Source organism: Larus michahellis, chromosome Z (genome assembly GCF_964199755.1).
Source record: "Larus michahellis chromosome Z, bLarMic1.1, whole genome shotgun sequence".
Taxonomy (NCBI): Eukaryota; Metazoa; Chordata; class Aves; order Charadriiformes; family Laridae; genus Larus; species Larus michahellis.
Window position 1 is genome coordinate 44,884,502 of NC_133930.1, and position 23,064 is coordinate 44,907,565.

General features: G+C 39.8%; 1 protein-coding gene across 2 annotated transcripts in view; it reads left to right on the top strand.

The window, feature by feature from the left end:
- AOPEP (aminopeptidase O (putative)) overlaps positions 1–12,374 on the top strand; it is a 210,490-nt gene extending 198,116 nt beyond the window's left edge. For both annotated transcript variants that reach the window (XM_074569859.1, XM_074569860.1), the window contains 3 exons: positions 5,766–5,852; positions 8,512–8,656; positions 11,558–12,374. In XM_074569859.1, the coding sequence (XP_074425960.1) occupies positions 5,766–5,852; positions 8,512–8,652 (228 nt within the window). In that variant the 3' untranslated portion in view covers positions 8,653–8,656; positions 11,558–12,374. The remainder of the gene's footprint in view (positions 1–5,765; positions 5,853–8,511; positions 8,657–11,557) is intronic.
- Positions 12,375–23,064: the final 10,690 nt, after the last annotated feature.

Genomic DNA, 23,064 nt, shown 5'->3' on the forward strand with positions numbered 1-23,064 from the left:
AGCTCCCTTAGCAATCTCGGGTGCATCCCATCGGGGCCCATGGACTTGTGAATATAAGCATGAAAAGTAGGAATGCCCACTTGAAATTCAGACTATATAGAATGAAAAATCACTGATGCAACCTGTCTGGGGTATTACAGAGTAATTATTTCAGGTAAGATAGATGGAAAAAATTAGATCATTAAATGCACTTTAAAATTGGCAATTCTTAAACTATAATCCTTCCATGTTAAGCAATTGTAAAACCTGTTTTTTAGTCCAAATATTGCCATGTAGCATGTGGCATTGTTCCTTAATGATACTGGAAAATGATCTAATATTTGAATCCAATTTATGTGTAGATAGGAAGAGACTAGAGATAAATGCTTTCAGATGGAACAGAATGGCATTCTGGTGCACTGGAGATACGAGCTTCCTTCTTGTTAATTAAAACTAATCTGTAGTAGCACGGCTTGGTTATTTGAAAAAGTTTTTTTGTATTTTCCTCTACAAATTAGACAGGAGTCTGGCCTCTGAGACTCTTTAATTACCATTTAAGATTCAAGTTGTTCTAATTTTTTTTCCAGTAGCGTCTGAACCTGTGTTTTATAAAGATCTCCTACCTTTTAGAAAGGTTCCATTTTGTTGGACAATAGCTCTTACTGTATTTCAAATTACCCCATTTTCTAAGATCTCTAAGTATGTTGCTTTTGTTCAGTGATTTAGATTTGTTGTCTCATGGCGCCTTTTAAATTGGATCCAGCTATTAGCAAAATGTACTCATTTTCCCTGAAGCTAGTCTTCCATTCTGCAGACCAAAGGCTTAGTAAACCCCAGCTTTTTTCTCCCTTTAATAAAGGCATGGTTTAAATTACTTGCTTTCTAAATCTTATTTGTAGACCTCAGAAGTAAAATATTTATTTTTTGCTTGCATACATATGTCTGAGAACATCAGCAAGCTAGATGATTACAATATAATATATAAAGCTTTCTGTGAAGGTGTTTGTTTTAAGCTTGTTTGATCATTTGTCTGGGGCAGAGAAGAATAATACAGATTAGGCGAAGTGATTTATCACCTGGGTCAGAAAAAAAATTGGTTTTCGCTTTAAATTAAGACTTACTCAGAATACTTTAAAGATATTGTTTCTCAGGTATGTCAGTGGGAGCTTTTATTTTGAAAGTCCAGCCCCGTATTTGATGGGTTTAGTCAGTCAGCTTCAAGCACTGTTTCCCAAAAGGTCTTGGCCCAGGTTGCTAAAACAAAGGGACTGTCTTAGAGGTGGATTATTAGTATATTTTATACAAGTATTTATTGCAGTCAGATAATCTCATGCAACAGCTTATGTTCTCTGAAAACAGACTATAGACAGCATAATTTTGGTTTCTCATCATCTTTCATTGCACTGTCAAAATACAGGTAATGTTTGAGTTGCAACTAATATTGTGCAATACTAAGTATTTTTCTTAAAATGAAATTAAAAGGTAATATGAGTCCGCTAGAATTGTGTGTAGAAGCTGCTGCTCCTAAATTTGGGACTCTCTGCTATCTGACAGGAGCGTCCTTTCACGACATTTCGTCTAGATGCTAGCCAATAGTTAGGTCTTGATGTGGTTGATATTTATGAAAATGGAAGAGCTTGGTTCCAAATTTTGTACCCGAGATAGTGAGTGTCTCAGTGTCTTCCTGCCACAGAACTGTGCCTCAGAAATACACTACTAATATGCGTAGTGTCTTGCAAAACTCACAGTAAGAGTCTTTGTTTAGCTTGAAAAGCTGGTAGTGGAGACGGCTGCACCAGCTGCAGGGCAGGAGGAGAGGACAATTTCCAGGCAATGAGGATCCATCCACGAGAAACCTGAGGTCCCAGCAGACCTCCATCGCTCCCCCAGCCACCTCTCCCCATCCTCAGGAGTACCAGTCGTCAGTCACGTGCTTGGAAGGACAGCTCTCAGCCCAGAATCAGAGGCTGAGAAAATAAATTGTGTTTCCAACTTTGGCATGTGGGTCCCTGCAGCTGCCAAGCCAGTAAGCGCATGTGTGGGTGGGTGGGCGGTTACAGGTGCTGCTTCAGGTCCGGACAAAGTCGTATGTGCTTTCTGCCAGCAGTAACAGGAAGGATTGCTGTAAATTACTTTTCAGGTTTAGTATATATTGTTTATGGTGTAACCAGCCAAAACGACATATGGTGCGCATCTCTGGACCGTGCGGAAGAGCACAGAGAAATGTGCAGAGGGAAAACTCGGAGAGCACTAATGAATTCTTATTTTTTGCCACTGAGTATTTGCTCCTGGAGGAACAGAAAAGCCAAGAAGAGCATACACAGGATGCGGTATGGTTAGCTTAGTCCTACCACAAGCTACTTAAGTTTTCAAAATTTCCTTTCAAGACTGGTTTGTTAAAAGTGCCTGTGCGCATGACTCATTCATTAGGCTGTGAAGCTGTGGGGCCCGTTTTACTTTTCCTGCTCTAAGCATTGGACGAGACGCTGGGAACTGAAATTTATTTTTTTTCCATCCCTCTCTTATGTGAATAAAATTCTCATGTTCGTGGTATCAGCCTAGGGCATGGATTATACTAGAAAAATTACTTCTTTATAGTGCGTGTATCTGAGAAATGGCTTAATTTGCGTTAGCTGCAGTTCGTGTGACGTGGCCATCTACACGCCGCACTTGCATGGGAAGCAGGCAGGTAGCCAATATATCTGCTCAGTCCAAGTGGTAGTGCAGATTTCGGCGCCAGCCTTGTGCTGGTCACCCCCTGCCCCTTCTGCGCGCGGAGCCAGCCTTGGCATCCGTGCTCCGCTTACCGGGCTCCCGAACAAGACACAGGGCAGACAGTGGGGCCAGCCACCCTCCTGTTTTCGCAGGGGCTTCAGCAGCGCCTGGTTCTCCGGCAGTTTGCTCTGCCGTGAGAGCATTTGGGGCTTTTTTGGAAAACAGGCGGCAAGCATGTAACCTGACGATAACAGACGTGCTGCTCCTGCCCCGACTGGCAAGCGCCAGGCTTTCAGACCGGGAAATGTGCCAGGATTTGTACTTGCCCTGGGAAAGAAAGGGGAAAAAAAGCAAAAGAGAGGGGGGAAAGTGTGTGCTGTCCCAGATCTCACTCAACAAATAAATATATATATATATATATTATTAAACTATTTGAAAGGAGACTGACTGCCAAGAACAGGAACCCTATGGAGAAAGGAACAAATAAGGAAATGGGCACAGCTTAATTGTTCCATGTTTTCCAAAGTCGTCAGGATTCAGATGATGAGGCCATGATACGAATATAAGACACATACACAACATTGTGAGGAGCAAGTATGTGAGAAAGTAGGACCACCTGAACACCTCCACAGGGAGAACTTCTGTTCTGCTCTCCATGCAGCTGTGATGGTTACAGCAGGAAAGACGTGTTGGGGACGAGCTGGCTTGTAGGCTGTGCAAGCCAGGTCCCTGCTTCTTATTGAAAGTACTCAGAAATTTAGGCTCTAAAAGTCTTACGACTTCCTCTTTTAAGATCAATAAACATTTTAATAACTGCAGGGGAAAAAACAGCTTCACCAGAAGGTATGCAGAGAGCCCCATCCCATGGAATACTTCATAATTGGCTGTTGAAATATTCTCACTTGAAGGCACAGTTTGAGATCTTGAGCAGGCACAGAAGCTGAACTTGATTGCATCCCTCCTGGCTAAGTGCTATAACTGCTGGACCATGACAGGTAGAGGAGCAGTGATCACAGGAGAGGACCACGGTCCCTTTCTCCTCCTTATGTTTCTCATACATGCCATGAGAATACATAAGGAATTTCTTTTATTTTTTTAAATATATGACACAAGATGCAGATAAAGCGTATCAGATGAAGATATACGACCTTTTAAGTGTGCTTATACTCTGCGGTTAACTCACCGTACAGATGAGAAAGGTGTATGCTTAATTTTTGAGCCTGAAGGTTTGGTTCAGGCATGGAGTGGCTTGGTCCTATGAGAAACACTCTGCAACAAAGCTGGATTTCCTGGGAAGATTTACTGGTGAAATGTTCAGTGTCTCCAGGGAGAAGCAGCAGCTGGGTAGGGTTTTGAAGTTCTGCATTATGGATATGGGCATCTACAGCACAGTGAGTTGAATCTTGGAGAGCTATTTATTTCTGTAGATTTAGCTCTGGTTCCACTTGCAGGAATCTTACCAGCTGTTATTTTGCCAGCAAAAAGCTTTAAGAGACAGTTTTCTTTCCCTACCATGCATTGCACTGTAACTGTTCAGTGTCTTACACGCTGCAAGTGCAAACTCCACTCAGCCACAAAACCCCTCAGCATTTTATTTCATTTATAAGCCATGCTCAAATTCTTTCATATAAGAGGTCAGATGGAAAGAGATATCAAGTACCCAAAAAGGACTCTTCCAGGACTTGTGAGCATTTATCATGTGTTAATTATGCTAATGGCATTAACATCTAATTACATAAGTACGTGAAATTTTTTCCCGAGATGTAAAGTTGGCAAGGACTAGGATGACAAGGAAAGTATTTCCAGATACCTTATTTCGAAAAGCAACACTATACTTCAGTGTATTTTTTTTTCCCTCTCTTTCTGGCTTCCATTCTCAATGTTATCAGTAAATCCATCATTCTGAAAAAGGTTCGTGTTCACTTACTCAATATGAGCACAATTTGGACTCAGTTTTGAAAAATGTTAGAACTGCTGACATTTTACTCTTGCTGTGAAAGGTGATTGTTATTAGGTGCCCTGTCTTTTGAAAGATGGTAAGAACAAAGGCTGAAGCAGAAGGATTGGGAGGGTGGGACGGGTTTATTACACTTGACTGTTTCCCTTTAGGATCAGTGCTGAGCCACTAGTGGAATATAAAATGTTAGGTTGATCACTGCCTACAACGGAGGAAGCCTTGCTGGAGAGTAAGATGATGCTTATACCACAAGCGTGGCTAAGAACAAAGTCAGAAATTTAAAGACAACAACAAAAAAAACCACGTGTAATTCATGTTCACACCATGTAAATTAGAATACTTTTCAATTGTGATTTGCTTGAAAATTTCCTTACTTTTCATTACAGTGTGTTAATAACTGGTTTTGTCAATGCGCATTTGGTAGAACAGCCTGGGTTTTTAAGTGTAGATGGATTTTAAATGCTTTTCAATGTGCTTAAAATCTATTACTGGCAAAGATATGGTGGCAAAACTGTGTTTCATTTAACTGAAAGCTCTCTGTTTCATGATTTTATATCTAACTCATATCCTTTTGGCATGGATTTGGCATTGCTACAGAATTATGTTTAAGCCTTTCTATCACTTGGAGTATACACTTACACAGGAGAAATTATCAATTATGTCTTGTGGCCCTTCCAGATGTTGGCAATGCTGATCTCCTCCCCTCCCAACTTCTAACAGTATAAAAGAAATTACCTCTAGCCTAACTTAAGGGGAAAAAAAGTCAAGACTGGAAACAGCAGAGGTGAAGATGCTGCACGTCTGTGCCTGTATCTGGGTTAGTTTACTAACATGGAACCAGGAGTTTGTCTTTCGGTGTTCTGGGTTTCCCAAGCCCGGACTCACGCGCACAGAGCACTGCACCTCTGCCCAGCTTATCGACTGGTGTCGAGAGGCATTTGCCTGGCTCTGGGAAAAAAAACACCCAACCCACCTAAAAACCCAAACCCAAAAACAATGACAAACCCAGACTGGTTAGAGATGTATTGTTTATCAACACGCACACAGATGGAATACAGTTTGGGGTTTTTTTTCTTTTTTTTTGTTTCCCCTAATATTTTTTCTCTTCCCAAAGGTTCGTCATCGGTGGTGTGAACTTGTTGTTAAACACAAGTACGTGCCTGGGTATGGAGATGTCGAGACATTTCTCAGAGAAGATCAGGTCAGTTACATTTAATTAGTGTTTTCAAAATATCAACTTTTTGACACCTTAGTGTGAAACTAAAGAATGATTTTAATACATTTTGTTTCTGCAGTTTGTCAAAAGCTTATATGTGTATTCAGTTTTTGCCTCTTTCGCCCTTTAAACACTGTAGTTTAAAGGAAGCCACCTAGGGGTATTCAACCCCACCTAAGCATGCTAAGTGGTGAAATAGGATGTATTCTCTCCTCTCCTCCCAGTTTATGCAAGCCAGAGGTAGCAATGACGCTAGGAAGATACTTCCCAGCATTGGTTCCTTTTGCAGGATGACAAAGACAAGTCTAGCAGTGAATGTTAATGCATATGAGCTAGGTGCAAAGCAGTCGTGTGGTGACTTCGGTTTTCAAGACGATGTCTGGAAGGAGAAGCATAAGCACAACGATACACCTCCAGAGAAAGCAGGCCTCTCCATGGTTAGGGAAATGATACCAGAAGATTTTGAAGGTCTTAAAAGGCTGGCCGTACATAATGTCTTTACTATGGCTTTTTATATAGGCAATTATAGCCCTTTTTCTTTCTGTTTCAGTTTTTTATGTATTTTTATTCACTATGAACTCTATAAAATCAAGATATTCACTGCCTAGGTTGACTGTTATATATTTAAGATGTATGTAAAAAATAGAAAGTGTTGCAAGATATGTCAAAATCTAGGCAAGTTACTAATGTCTTTACCTTTTATGTTGACAGTGAACAAAGCCATTTACAGCCAATGAGGTTTTTGTGCTTTCAGGCAAAAACATTTTGTCACAATGGCACAATGAAGTTATTGCAGTCTCTTCTGCTCTTTCTTCCAGCTCTGAAGTATACCTCCTATTTATATCCCAGCCGATAAACAGGCCCCAGACTTCCTGGCAAGCTCTTTATTTAAAAAAAAAAAAAGCTTAAAAGATCGTTATTCATGAAAATAAGGAGTTCACATATTGTGTGTATTTTAATCCTATGAAAGGATGGAGATAACCACCAGCAGAAGCCTAGGGGGGGCGGGAAAACCTTGAGTTCATAAAACCAAACATACTGAATTGCATTACATTTGGAACAGACACTATGCCAAATAAGGACTAACGTTTTCTGCAGTGCAGGGAAATAATTTTTGCAACTTTTTTTTATGGAATCTTCAATATCTTTTCATTTCTCCACATACTCCAGCAGTGCATATGGTTTATGGTACAACCAGCTTCAGGGGTGATTACAGCTGAAATCAGAGCAGTTGCATGTCCTTACTGATCATGAAAGACTTGGCTTTTTTTAAAGTCTGGGAAAAATGCAAATGTGACTATTTAAATCCTTTTCAGGACTACAAAAACCCAGTGTGTTTACTGCATGTTAATATTGAGGCTTGGGGGGAAATTATTAGCACTGGGTAGAGAAGGTAATTTGTATTTGTAGCAGAATTCCAACGTTTTCAAATTCTCTATGAAAGTGGCTGGAGCCCAGCTGCAAGGCCATGTGCATGCCTGATGGGGCTGCCAGACCCTGGCGCATCTGCAGACCCTGGAAATCCGAGTTCTTGGGTCTGTGGATGGAGGAGAGCACGCTTAGGGGGCTGTTGAGGAGTCTGGCAGGTTTCTGGCACTCTTTCCTTTAATTTCAGTCTTTGTTAAACTTTAAATTTACCTTCTTGTTGAAGGTAATTTTTTTTAAGGCTTACCAACCAACGCTAGAAGTTGTGAGGAACAGTATTAAAAGTTGTGTTTTTTCAATGCTGTTCACATTTTTCCTCTCCTGCAACTGTCCAAACATTAAGCACAACTGTAAAAGTCAGTGTGCTAAGCTGCTAATATTTTGACACGTGTGCAATCCTATTTTGATAAGTGCAGCTTAACACTTACTGAATTCCTGTAATTACATGAAAAGATTGTATCATCAGAAAAAACTGGCAGTCCCCAATGTGTTTCCTATTAGCACCGTTAGCCAGTGTTTTTCTGTCTGCCGTCGAAGGGGCACAGATCTCACCCCCAGGTACCCTGTTATCTTTCTTGATAGCTTCTATGTCCAGAAGGAGTAGTTAGGAAAAGCCTACCTTCTTACCAAACCAGCACTTGCGCATCTTCAGCTGTATCTCAGATCTGAAGAGTCTGAAGCACAGATCTGATCGGATTTGGTTGATGTCCAGTTACGGAATTGCCAAATGGAAATTTTAGTGTGTACTGTTTCCGTTGATGTCCTCTTTAGGTGTCTCGGTGTGTGTGTAGACATCCCAATCGGAGAGAAAATGTGTATCCCGTTCACGGAAGGACAAGCGGTTTTCTTAAGGGGCATTTGGAAATATTTCAGGTAGTGGCTAAAAGAAAACAGATTTCAACTTGAAAAGTGACAAGAAGAATGGAGTGAGAAAGTATTTTCTTGTCACGACATAACATACACCTCTTGTATTTATATCCTGTTCTTACATACTCAATACAACATATAGACAACCATCCTCAGGCTAAAGAGATCCAGAGAAAACTACATTTCTGGGGGGAAGGGTAGGTGTTATAGAGTATATGGTATTTTCTGTGTTCTGGGTTGTCCGTTTTGTTTTATTTTTAATTAAATGAGTCCTAGGAGGACAATGGAATGAAAACCAACTAACTAGTCTTCTCTGGTGATAGGATGGATCTGTGTTCTGTTCCTCTTCCAGGCAATGGGTGTGTATCTCTATGGTGAATTAATGGTGAATGAAGATGTGAAGCAACAAGAACTTGCACATAAATGCTTTGCGGCAGCACGAGAACATATGGATGCATCCTCAGCCAAAGTGGTGGCAGAGATGTTATTCTAAAGAGGTGATTTTTCTTTTTTAATTAAACACCCTGATTTTGCACAGCTCACTAAATGTAGTAAACTTTGGCATACCATAGAGCATGTGGCTGCTTAGCTCCAGAAGTAATTCTTGTTAAATATCTTGCCTTTTTTTTTCTTTTTTTTTAAGCCCAGATGCTGCAGCAGTGAGTTAGATATGTGTAGGCACTAGCTGGAGAGCATGGAGTTTGGCTTTGTTGTAAACTTTGTAATGGACTGTACGAGAGGCAACTGTAAGTCTGAATGGCCAGAGAAGGCCAGGCTCCACCTGCAGTTGTTTCCCATTCTGTATTCTTAACTCTGCTTACAGAACTCGCAATTGGGCAAGGAGCATTTCTGTTTAACCGCATATTGACTTGATAGTCAGCATAGTCTTTGAAAAGAATCTGAGCCCACAGTGGAAGTACGAAGCTGTGTACTTGGAAGCAAATCTGAATCATGTGAGAACAAGCTGATAATTCATATCTTTTTGTGTTAAGTGTAGTGAGGCCTTTGAAGACTGATTACGAGGTAAGATGAGTAGCCTGAATGTGAAGAAGCTGCTTAGTACCATACATAATTTAGTTTGTTTCTGAACTTAATGGGGAGGAATCACCAAAGAAGAAGCAGAATTGCAAGAAATAATCACAAACTAAAGATTGCTGCAGGCTATAAACTGGTAATTTGCAAAGATATTCTCTGTTTCTCAATCTATTTGAGTAGCCGGAGGTAACCTTACAGTGTTTGTACTTGAATGTTTAACACATAGCCAATTGGGATTGGTATGACGGTCTCTACCAGTACAGCATACCTCAGATTTTTGCTTAATGATATAACACAGCTGCCAGACCAAATGCCTTGGTTGTTCATATAACTTTACAGTTGATTTGTGATATCAAAATTCAGGTGTCTAATTTAGCAAAATCATCATTTTCTAATTGGTATTGAGCAAATCTTATTTTCTCCTGTTCAAGCCTGTACATGTAGCAGTGCTTGATAGCGAGTTCCACTTGAATTTCCGGTGTTTATTTCTATGAAATACAGCAGATAGATAGATACATTGAAAGTAGGTTTGTTTATGAACAGCCATGTTGTTGTTCTGTACAGAGAAGAACTGTGCCTGCCAAGAAAACTTTTTGGGAAAAATGGATTAGACTGTAGAGTGCCAGGACGCCAGTTGTGGGGTAGGAGGTTTGCTCTATAAAACAGGTAGGGCTAAGAGACTTGCTTATGTGCTCCCAGCTATCGAGGACCCACAGGAATTTGAGTTCCATTCAACAATTTTTAATCTGGTAGAGAGATGCCCTCGAGTGTCTGAAGGTCACAAACATGGAGGTGCAGTTTGTTCTGGTACTACTGTACTTGGAACTGTCTTCCTATAGTGCATTCAATAATAAAATAAAAGTCAAAATTTCTACAAGCTTTTGGTGGTAAGTACATAGCACAGGAAAATCACATGTGTTGTATGTGTTAGCATTAGTCTAGAATTGCCCGTTTGATCTCTCAGGCAGACTTGAAGTGCATGGTGAGCTGTAACACAAAATCTAAAGATACTGTTATGAGAACAACACTCTGTGTGACTGCACAGCTTTCTTTTAATGGTGTGGCTGTTTGGGTTCCTGGCATGATGATTTGTGATTTAAGATTAAAATCACATTGCCAGGGATTACCACACAGCCATGACCACAGCTGCTAATATGAAACTCACCATAACTATGCGATCCGTGCACAGCGTGGAATCCTCTCCATCCATTAAACAAAACCAAAAAAAAGAGGAAAGCAGCAGACGCGTCGCGGAAGAACCTCATCCGATAATTAGCTATACCGAGACGGAGACCTCTCTGGCGAGGTGCAGAGCTTAGCTGATTGGTGAACAGTGATTGTTTTCCTCTTTGTTCACAGTGGCTAAGTTCTGCACCTGAGGAGAAGGGGAGAGGAGACTTTGCTTAATGCCAGCCTGCGTGGGGCGGAGAGTGTTTGCTGGCTGAGATACCTTGCTGCTGAATGGGCAGACTTAACAATGAATGCATGTGTGTAAGATGCAGGATATCGAGGATAGAGGCAGAGGTGACTTGGGGAGGACTGAAGACTCCTGGGGGTTTTAGTTGAGAATAAACGGCGCTCCTTAAGTTCTCGGTCTGGTTGCCTGCGGTAATTTGGTTACCATGCTTTTCTAAAGGTCAGAGGAAATAAATGTTTGTGACTTTGGAATTGTCTATAAAGCTTTGTTTTGTAGTCTTCTCTTTAACGGATGCTGTCTCTGCAGTTGTAGCTTAGCACCGTGTGTCGTTTGCAGGAAATGGAGCTGCCACTTACGGCTGCTGCTGTTGTTCCAGGCTGTTGATGGACCCGTCCTCCGGTGCCTACTGAGCTGATATCAGTTCTGATTTTACACACTGGCTCAGTTCAGCAGGAACAGGAGTCGAGCCCTAGAGCAAAAAAAGATGTACCTTTTCTAAGAGCCTTTGACAAAGTTGTTACTGTTTTCTCTCAAAAAACGAATTAATACACATTACAATGTCCTGATGTTAAACACTAAACAGCCTAAGGTGGAAAAACTACCTCAGTACTGTTTAGAGAACCGTTGGCCTAAGATGAGAAGGTATGTGGATACGTAGCACATCACACAGTATTGCTCTGGTAACTGACCTACAGAGTTATTTTCAACGTAACCTGCTGATAACCAAGAGAACGTACTTGCGCTGTTGGATCTTCCCTGTTTTCTCCAGACTGTATTGTGGTAGCTCTAGAAATCTAAAGAGGTCATTGTAAACTCTGTAAGCACAGTTATGCTCTACTGGTAACCTGAAAAAATAACTCCATTTGGAAAGCTGGGGCAATCAAGAATGCACGGATAGTCCCTTATTGTGACAGAATAATAACTTTTACTGCTGTTTCCGTTGCAGGAAAGATCACAGAGAAACTCTTTTAATATATACCCTGATGGTACTAGGATTTCATTGACCCAAGACATCAAAGGAAGGATTATGTGACTGCTAAAACAATCAGCTGACAGAAACATTTACCTCTCAGTATTTATGTCTTCCAGAGGCTCGCTGTAACCAGGAATGCACGCGCACAAAACAAACTACACACACACACACACACACACACACGTTATTGTGGCTTTAGATAGTTCTTTAATAGAAGAAAATTGGGGTTTATCCTTGCTCTTTGGTGGTACAACCAATTTCAGTTTGCAGATGCCAAGGACTCTTGATTTGAATGATTTTATGCACGCCACTAATTTGGCCAACATTAATAATCTCTGAAATTCAATGAAACTGTATTCTGTACTTAAAATCTTGTTTGTAACTTCTATGCCAAAATAAAAAGCCAATATAAAATCAGTGGGAGCTGGGGAGGTTAACTGGAAGCTGAAATAACCTGTGAAGAGTGCCCAGCCATCATCCTGGTCATGAGATGGGACTGAAGGAAAAACAAAGATCAACATTTTCTGGCTTGTTTAGGTTAACTTTTACCAAAAATGTCAGACCTTCCATTTTCTGTCTTCCATACCCTGGTGCTACTCCTTTTGCACAGTGATATATCAAGCGTAGCTCATCTTTCCTAGGAACGTACTGCTCCACTGATCAGAAGACATCTTAATTGTTCCTTTCAGAGAGTAAGAATTTAAAACACAAAAATTTGTGAATGTATTTGCTTTGTATGCTATTGTTTTACATCAAATGTTGTTGTAAAAATAAATATTTTTTTCAAGTATGTGTAGTCTTTCCATTGCACAGTGGTTCAATACTAATTTACAAACTTAGGAAAAAGAATGATCCTATTTCTGCTTTTGCAGTAGTTGAGAAACAGCTGAAAGTCATTAGTTAATGGATATTAAGAAGAAAAATTAAATGTGGTAATGATTTTTTTCTGAAAATTTAGCGCTCAGAATCTAAAGAAAGAGCCTGCCTCAACAGGGACTTTTCTCTTACCTCACTATTCCCCATTTACCTCACTACATTTTCTTACCTCCCCCTTTACAGGGACACAGTGTCCATACCTGAATTATGGAACACTCCGCAACTTCTTTGAAATGCAGCAAGAGTTAGGAAATTGTCCGAGAACACACTGAGGTACTGCAGTGACTTCCAATGTAGTTAACTCGCGGATGTAGTTACTAAGGGATCCTGTTCATAAAAGAGTTATACTCCATTTCACAGGTTTTTCTGCAAAGTCCGGCAAAGGAAGCCAGCTTGCATTTTGCCTTTTTCATTGTGTAAGGGAAAGAACCAGAAGCTGGATAAGGCTCTTGCACAAGACACACAGAAATTAAATATGTTGTAAGCCTGTTCGTAGCCAGTACTGTTAAAACTACGTGGCAAGTAAGACATTCCACACATTTGCAAATGTTGCCAAAATTTTATTCTTTCAAAACAAACAATCTCCTTTTCGTACCTTTTTGTCATAGTACTGAGCACAGCAGTAGTTTACTTTGCTTGCTACAGCTGCTTCAGTCTCTCAGCAGTATTAACGTGAGCATGAACTTGGAACATTGACTTCCCTCACAATAACTTTGTGATCTATCATGCATTGTAGCAACTGCGAAAATGAACTGAAAATGAAACACTAACACCAAACAGCCTAAAAAATGGTGAAGAGGTGGCAGCCCTGGCCCTGTTCCTAGGCTTGTATGGCCTTTTGTATGGCTAATCCAAGCATTGCTAAATGGAGTGAGGCTCCAGATTAAGAAGGGACCTAAAGATGGCTTCAAATAGTTACTGTCACCATAAATCATCAGAAATACAAGAGAACAGGAGACTCCTGTATGTATTATACAGTAGCTTCAGTAACACAATATAAGTGTTACCATCAGTTTAAAATCCTTCTGGATCATGTAAAAAGCTCTGATAGTGAACCGTACAAAGTATCATTTAATTACTTAAGTTTTTAGTAGACCCTATTGAGACCTGATCAGAAAAAAAACCAAACCCAATGTTTAGCACTGTTCGTTTTACCCATATTAATTTCCATATTAATTTCCTGAGGGGAGGTAGTTGTAGATTCTAATTATAGTAAATAAAAGAAAACAACAAATAAATCCATTTCCAAACTTACTGTCACTAAAATCATTACTGGAAGTGATGTTTTATCGAAATATACCTCTATCCAGACTTGACTGTCAGCTCACTAAAATCCAGTGAAACTGCCCATTTGTTGTTTAACTAACTTGGTTGTTTGTAAGTATAGTCAGGCATTTGAGGAATGTGGCAGAAATGTTACAACATTAAATCTCTGGTCAGAGGTGAAAACTAAGGCTTCTGGGCTAACAAACATTATATATCAGTGTATGTGGCTATGACAAGCACAGGCATTCCCCTAGGTGTGTCCTTGCCCTGCTTCAGTTTCATTCTACTTCTGTTTCATAATCAGCCCCCTCTGAGTAAAATAAAGCATTTTGTTTGGTTTTCCCTCCCATCCCTAATTCAGTCCTTTCCAAACACAGTGGTAGTTTCACACTGGGTAGCATTACAAAGCCCGATGCAGAAGGTTGGTCTGTCTCCCGCTTCCTTCATGAGGCCAGCAGCTGGTTGGGATCTCGCCGATTCTTTCCTGGATGTATCTTTTAACTATAAAAAAGAATCTCAGATTAAGCTAAAACTGTATCTGTATAGTTAGGCAAGAATCACTATCTACTTTCCAGTGCCGCTTACGAGGTGACTTGTTCAGAGCAAAGGCGGACTGCAATGAGGAGGTGACTTAGGCAAGTCCCCGGCCCCCTCAGAGGAGGCGCATTCCTCGTCATGTGCTTTCTGCTACGGACACGCAGTAAAACATACCATTTTGCTGACAGCAGTTCCTCCACTTTGTTTTCTGTCTTCAGCTTTGCTGGGAGGTGTCTGCAGCTGCTGCTGGCTCTGTGCTTTCTCCTTTTGGAGGGAATGAACTGTACCCTATTGCCCGTTCCTCTCACATAAGAGGGGAGGAAAGAGGTCTAGCCGGGAAACAACAGGTCTAGCCAGAAATGTAGCCTGAGCAAGTGGGCACTTGAGGATGCAAGTAGGACTCAAAGCATAAGGAGCCTATATGGATTTCTGACACATAAAAAGCACTGTGAAAAAGGATATTACAAAAACAAAACAAAAAAGTTCTATAGGGCTAGGCCATGATAATGTATGGCAATAGAGTATTGCAGCCAGCCAGTTTATCTCCACAGCTGATAAAGTCTTGAGAACTGGTATTTCTATTACAGAAAATTTTAGCTGTTTTGTTAGAGTTTGCAGGCGTAGGCACCTCTGTGTACGTAAATACGTCAGAGGAAACCATGGTACCTTTGTAAGAATGAACAAGCAGCTATGTTACTGTGTGCCATTATGTGCCAAAGGCTTTACTAGTTTTGGGTTGATACTTTCCGAACAGAAACTGGTCTGGAAACATCTGGAAGACGCCCACCATTCAGGACTGGGTCACCCCCAGCCCCTCGTAGCCGTGGGCAGGCGTCGGGGGGTCCTGCACATGCGGCAGCGGTGGTGTGCCGAGGCAGTAAGTCGCATGTTGGCAGCGTGTTCTGCTGCTCGGCACTGCTGTCTGGGCTTTTGTGCCTGAGGAGGGAGGAATTCCCACGCCTGCATGGGTCCGTCCTTCCATATGCATGATTTAAGAGCCAGGAGTGGTTGTATACAAATTATCTATGCATGTTCAAATTTTACATCTGCAACTTGATGGTATTTTCCTCTGAGCAAAGCACTCAATATAATAATGTACTTCTACAGTGAGACCGCCATTTGAGATAAACCCGTGTACTGAGCACAAAACCTTACTCTAATTCATTGCGAATCTTATTCCAGGACACTAATTCTTAATAATCTAAAAGTAAATGAATATATTTTCTGGTCTTTGAAAATTGTAAAATATCTATCTTTGCGCTACAATTCCCAGTATTCACGAGTCAGGTTTGATGTCCTCTATAACAGGCAAAGACTTTAACAGGCACAAAAGTGCATTTCTGTTCTTGGCCTCAGTCCTTGATGCCAGGACTAGTCCAAAAAAAACCCCTTAATTACAAGAAAGGACAACAAGGAAGCAACCAAAAAGAGGAGCCTGACTCATCTGGAATTTCACCACAAGTATACTCAGTGTAGGCAAATATAAATACTGAAGTGTATACACTAACATGGATATGTTCCCTTGTTTCTGTTGGCACAACATATTGTAAAAATTGTTTTAAAAACTTACCTTGCTGGCAGGCTGACATTTTGTGCCAGTAAGATATGCCAGTGCAGAAAGAAATTGAGACATACGCACAATGCGTGGGAGATAAACTGCATTTGTGCGTACTGCAACTAAAACTGAGTGCATATTTTCTGCAAAAAAATTAAGGGCCTGGTTCCTGCTCATTACAGCTTCCCAAAGAACAGACATTTGTTATAACTGCTATTTAAAGGCATGCAGAAATTGTGTAAAGATTTGCTTTTTTGTGATAATTTACACATCAGAAGACAGAACGTAGTTCTCAGCTGAGCATCGCTTTGTATCAGCACACTAGCCCAACAGCAGTCATGTCCACTGTACTATCATTGAAAAGCTTGGTTTTGCTTATTGCCCCCCTGTTGTAGAGATGACAACTCTGCTGTCCTCTTGCACGCCTCTGAGCAGCAGCTGGATATCACTGTACCCTCTGGCTAATGTGGCTCACTTCAGTCATCTCTGAAAACTGCCATTTCTCTGACTACTTACAGGCATCTCTTCTGGGCTTGCTGGGAGCAGTGTCTCAGCACCGGGGCTCACTGCTGAAACTCACTCTGGGACATTTTATTCATGAGCTGATGGTGTATGTTTTGCCACTAGATCATCCTCTGCCATCTTGACTAGATGTTACTAGATCTAAATAAGATAATTTGAGAAGCTGGTTTCTGTCACAGTAGCGTATTTCACTTCATCTTTAATCCTGGAAGGACACTGGTCATCATCTAGTACACAGAAAAAAAATTTAACCTCATGTTGTTTCATCACGGTGTTCTTCATTTGTTTTTGTATTTGGTGGTAAGAGCTATCTGCTTTACAACTGTGCCTCTTACAGTCAACTCTTGCGAACACAACAAAACTAAAAATTTCACCGTGTCAGCACCTGTCTTACTGCATTCTGCATCTATCTCTCGGTGTGCCTGAAACTCACCTGTTTAACTGCCAAGCATGACCAATTAGAATTTCATTCCAGCTTCCTCAGTTTTATGTCTGAAAAGTACTATTCCTTTTTCTTGTTCCCTAATGTGAAATGTAAGACCTTTCCTCCCTCATTCCACCTTTCACATGCCCCTTCCCCACAGCCATGGCATTATCATTCATTTTGAACTCTATCTTGTTCCCTTCAGTAATATGGCAATAATACTCTGCAATACTGCAGATTTTGTCATTGCGACTTTGTGCTGAAACTGCCCATCATGCCTAACACTCATTATCACCTCCTGTCCCACTTGCCTACAAGGCTTTTTAAATAAGCTCTCAATTTTAGTTGAGGGGAAAATATTTTCCCTGTTCGCTTGAATATAAAAATAACCCCACAGCTACATGACATAAATGCTGAATTTTTTTATTTTTTGTTTTTAACATATGAAGAGTGAGAAGAATAATCACTCAAAAGGTTGTCCATTTTATGCAAGAACATCTACTCGCATGTTATGGTTTCTATACACACCTTCTCCACTCCTCCCTACCACTTGCCTCTCCTTTCTTCAGTCAAATCACAGGAATACATGGGTTTCCCGCTTGACAGCTGGGAGGAAAGAGCGGGAATTAGGAAGCAGTCACACTAAGGAAACAGTAAGACCGAAGTCTGTCGTACATCTTAAGCTAGCTGATTCTCTTTTACCAATATCAAGTAATGCCAGCATCTGCTGTAGGATAGATGTGATGCTGAGAAAAACAATTGCTCTACATCACAGAAGAAGGTCAATGCTATAAATTAGTGTATGGTTAACATTATATTTTGGCATGAAGACCATTGAGCACCAAACAAACCCACAGGTTTGTAACAGGCAAGAAACAAAATCACCAAAAATTATTCCCCTCTCTGCTTGAACCACAGCTAGTAAAGACTGGGGTTTCTGGTATGTTTTAGAGGTGGTGAGGACCCAGTACTCCCAGTGGAGTCAGGGAGGAGGAGCTCAACCTCTGAACATCTGAAAAATCAGCAATGTCTTTCAGATTCACAAAAGAAAACTGAATTGATAGGAAAATGATGAAAGTGACACCCCAACGGGATGTCACATGGCAGTCTTTTCATATTTTCTTTAAATACATGCAGATTGCCAGACTCCACAATACATTTTGAAGAACTGCACCAAAGTAGAGTTACTGTTTATGTGGCATACCATTACCAGGCTGTTCAAATGCCCGATTTTTTAAACAGAGGGGAGACTGCAGGGATATAATACCAAACTCGCTTATTCTTTCAATATTCTATGACAGCTAAGTTTGAACAGCTGACTTAGAGACTGCTGTGTGGTTGTGATATGTGTGATGTATGTGAAGGATCTCAGTAGAAACAACAGATATTCAGCTCATATGTGATTTTATATTCAATGGTGTTTGCATAACTTTGGGTATTCCATCTTAAAAAACAAAATAAAAGAAAAGAAAAAAAAAACCAAAGTGAGTAGACCTACCATTTGTACAGAGAAGAAGTAAAAGAGGAAATACTGTCTTTAGGTCAGCTGCTGGAAAAGCAGAACACATCATGAGAACAAAATGAATTTTACTAAAAAGAAATTAATTTAGGGGTGTATGTTAACAGTAATCAACAGTATTAAAATTTGTGCTAGGGTAGTACCTGGGAGCAGACCTGGCATTACACACATCATAGGGATGTACAGGGGCTGACACATATCTTCCCCTTCCCTCACAGGTACAGGCGTGACTTGCACCGCTACCTAAATTAACCTAACAAAAACCAGTTGATTTTGGGTGCTTGACTTGCTTTCTGCTAGAAGCTCATTATGGATCATACCCACATTCATCTTGGACCCTGGGCAGGAATGGAGAGAGAGGGAAGAGAAAGAAAACGTAATGCTTCTGCCTAAAGAGTGACTGTGTCTGAGAGCTCACTCTGCCATTACAGCAAGTGGAACTGTTGAAATCAAGATCAGAAAAGCTATAATGAAAAATAGTCAACAGCAATCATCTGTAGCCTCTAAATCCCAACAGAATTATTTTTCCAAAATGGATGTTATAACTTAATTGCAAGGTTTGGGCTTGACATTTGCTCAGCATCCTCTCATGGCCAAGGTCAAGCAGGCCAGAGCAAGCAAATACAGCAATTCAGTCTGGCCCTAAAAGCATGCTGTACAGCGTATTGCTCAGCACTCATCATCTGTGTTTTAGCAAAGAAGCAAACCCACAAGAAAGGAAAGCTGAAACATAATAGTGATTTTTGTGATGAATTTGAAGAAAAAAATTTAGTGGTCGATGGAGATAATGTTTGTATTTTTGTCGTGTCTCCAGAAAAGATAGTAATGATCCTGCCTACCAGAGACTCACAGATAATGTCTGAATTCACAGTCATTATCAGTCATATATCAGTCATTCTATCCTGAGAATTAATTTTGTAGCAAATTTCAAGGCTTCTTTCCTCTTCAGTGGAATTTGATACTGGCTTTTCCCTCTCTATTCACAGACATCTCAAGCTGATACGGAAGTGCAGCATAATCATGAGATTAAAGCACTTATGCACTTACAGGTAGTCTCTACAGGGAATGAGAATACAGATGGGAAATTTGTATCTTCAGCTACCATTACAAGTTAGTTTGGAGTTTGGAATAAAAAAGTGGAAGCCCTATCTTTAGACAACTTATACTTAGTAGAAGTTACAGCATCATTAGTCAAAACAAAGAAAAGCTGCTTTCTTATACGTGAAATATTAAGGGAACTTTTAACAGTAGCCTGCAAACAACATATTGCATGCAGCTGTTTTGGGAGCCTCAACATAAACCCACAAGCTAAGGAATAAAATCAAAACAGCAAGAAGTGAATAAACTCTATATACAGGCTGATTTGGCACATACGCATGGGAAATCTCAAGGACCGTGTACTTCAGAATGTGGATAACTAAGTGGAACTGTTCATTATGGTCAAGAATATGTAAAAATGTGTTCTTTTCAAGATGGCAACACGCATCTGCCAAAGTTCACGGGCCTAACAGACAATTTTATTCAAAATAATAGAAAAGAGAGGGTCATTGTTCCTGAGGGGCTGCTTTTCTATGAAATGAGTCTATCATCTGCCATAATCCAGAAGAGTTATGAAACATGCGTTTAAAGTAGCAAGATTTGTAAAGAGATGGGAAGTAGTTAAATGTACAGACCTATTAAAGACATAGCATTGCTGGATTTTTTTTCTGCAACTTGTTATTGTTCAGGTTAACTGTCTTATATGGAATTGTTATCTCTTAATCCTGTCAGTACTACAATTCAATTGACTATAAACATCACAGCTAAATTTCTGCAACTGTTTCAACATGCTGGATCTTTTCTTCCTGCTTACCCTCTCTCCATTCACACACATGCAAGAACATAAAATACAAACTAAGGCACAATCTGTGCCTTGCTACAACTCAGCTACAGCCAGCTGACATTCCAAGTTTTTGTTTCAGTGGCTGGTGGCAATCCAATGCCTATCGCTATGTGGATCCTGGACAGTAAGAGGACCCAGTCACTCTGAGTACACTTAAGCCGTCAAAAGGGGCTTATGAGGTTTATTCCTTTCCAGCAGCCAGACAGCTGGTTAAAGGAAGATGGCCAATGCAAGCAAGGGAAACTCCTTTTTGGCATTCACTAGTGAGCAGACCACCTAACAGCAAATTCCCAGAATAAGCTGCTCTCTGCTAAGGCAATAAATGAGCTAAGGCTGCCATGAGCATATATTTTAAATCCAGGCAAGCATTTAAGATGAAATAGTATCACAAGTAAGATAAACTTGCCAGAGAGGTAGGCGGACTTAAACAGGTCCACATGTGAATACTGCTATGAATTAAGTGCTAGAGGGGCTGCCTCTAACATCAGCTAATTCAGGTTTAACTTCTGGTCTTGCCTAGGAAAACGTGTTGATTGCATAACAAAGCCATTGCAGACTATCTGGAAAGTATAAAAGCGTAGATTCAAAAACAGGCTTGGTGCTCTGGTGGAGGACTCCTCCAATAACATTCCAAGTTTTAACTCTTCAAACTTGGGTCTAGTAGAAAGCTGCAGTTCAGTGTCAGAATTTCTTACCTTCCTACAGCCTTCCTATATCAGAAGAAAATCTGTATTTTAATTGGCATGACATTATTCACTCACACAGAACATCAGAATTTTATTCTGTCATTGGATAATACATCAAAGAAATAGAGTAAACATGATTTAGTAGTGTTTGGTTTAATAACTGAAAGTCACTTTTGCTAGATGTTTCATCCTAAACTTGTGTAATGCTTCAGAATTTTTTTTCATTCTATCCCCCCAAAACCAAACCCAAGCCAAACATATACCACAATGGCATGAATTCTCACTTACCAAAACGAATATTAACTCACTTGCATCCTTAGTATGACTTTTATTTACACTTCTTTGCACTTACAATGCTGTGAGTATAGAAACCTGATCACAAATCCCAGAATACAGGTTAACATGTTACTGCTGGTCAGGTAAGTTGCAATGCCTTGGTAACATACCTGTTCCTACCATACCTCACAAAGTAAAACGTATGATGTTTTGTATATGCACTCTACTAAGATCATGGTTGAATGAAAGACATGGAAGTGGCTTTTTTTTCTGAAGAAAATCCACAGAAACCACCAGCCCCATGCTGGAAAGCTTGCAAAATTCAAAAAGCTGTAACTTAGCAGTCTTAGACTGGAAAGAAGCATTACCAATAGACAAGTTAAGTTTACTGTTTGTATTGAAAACAGCTACTTGAAGCATAAAAATTTTAAAAAGCTCTCTATATTCAGTATAATATCCAGGATTAGGGTGTGTGCTGACATGGAGATTGGAGGGGAGGGAACAAGCCACTTGAGGCCTGATTTCAGGACTTCTTGTCTGCATAAAAATACAGCCCTCAAGGCTCCAAAGAACTTTTCCACAAAGTAGTGATTACAGAGGAGAAGACACACATTACATGGATAATGCAGCAGGCATCATATGAGAAATCTTCCATTGCTCAGATCTACCAAATCACACTGTTGCCTTCCACTGGCAACCAACAAAAGTAGCTTCAATATGCCACAAAATCATAGTTTACATCAAAGTTAGATCATAATTCAAGCACCGTGAAAGAGGAAGGAAAAAGAATTGCCAAAGATATATAACAACTACACTAAATAAAGCAAAAAGAATGCCAGTACAGATGTATCTTTTTAAAGTTACAAATAGCATCAGTTAGGATTCTTCCTTAAAGCCTCCTGAAACAAGCAAAACCCTCCTTGTAATATTTAAATCATGCAGTATTTCTTAAGAAGCCAAACACAGGAAAACAAGAATGTACCAATTCACTACTAATTTTGTTCTTTATGACTTTACTGCACATGTCTTTCATGCTTGAATTGAATTACCACTATTTAACAGGATATTGATTTTGTTTAAGAAAGAATTGTTATGCACTTTGTTAGTGGAAAAAAAAAGACTGCACTGTGAGAGGACAGTTACAAATCATCTTCAACAACTGTAATACACATATAAATATCATACTGGTATCATTGATCTAACATCTGCAAGAATCATATATTGCAAATCTTTGACAATATTTCTTTTAAGTAGTTAAAATTTTATAGAGTTGTAATATGTAAAATTTAAGGACAACCAAAGAATCTCACACCCAACAACCTGATTAGAAATTAAAGCAAACAACAACAAAAAATCATTATTTAGAGATAAATTTTAGAATATTTATCATTCTAGGTAGAGCACTCTACACATGTTCCGATGAGACAAATACCTCAGAGCTTCTGATCAACAAATAAATAATTTAGTTTAATCCCCTGCTTTTCAGGTCAAGGAATAGAAAACCGTGTTGTTTGATTTTGCTTTTTTAGATATGTACGGCTACCAACAGCTGAAAAACTGCAACATATTTCTTTCTGATTTTTCATTCAGAAGTACTTTTAATCCAAAAGAGGAAAAAAATCCCACCTTTCTTCACAGACATACATTACATGTTTACTATTTCTTCATATGCTGGAATCAAATATTACAAATGTTAACAAACTGACTGAGAGGACATGTAACTTCTGTAATTTGTTCTGATATGACTCACTGGGAATAAAATTGTAAGAAATCAGTCAACAGCATTACAGAATATCCTTCCACTTCTCACAGCTAAGGAACACTTAGTTACATTACTTTTCTTTTCCATTGCTCAAAAACAAATGCTACATTCAGAAAGCTGTGTTAATTTAAGACAAATCGTTCTGATTTTATATGCAAGAATAATATCCCAAGTA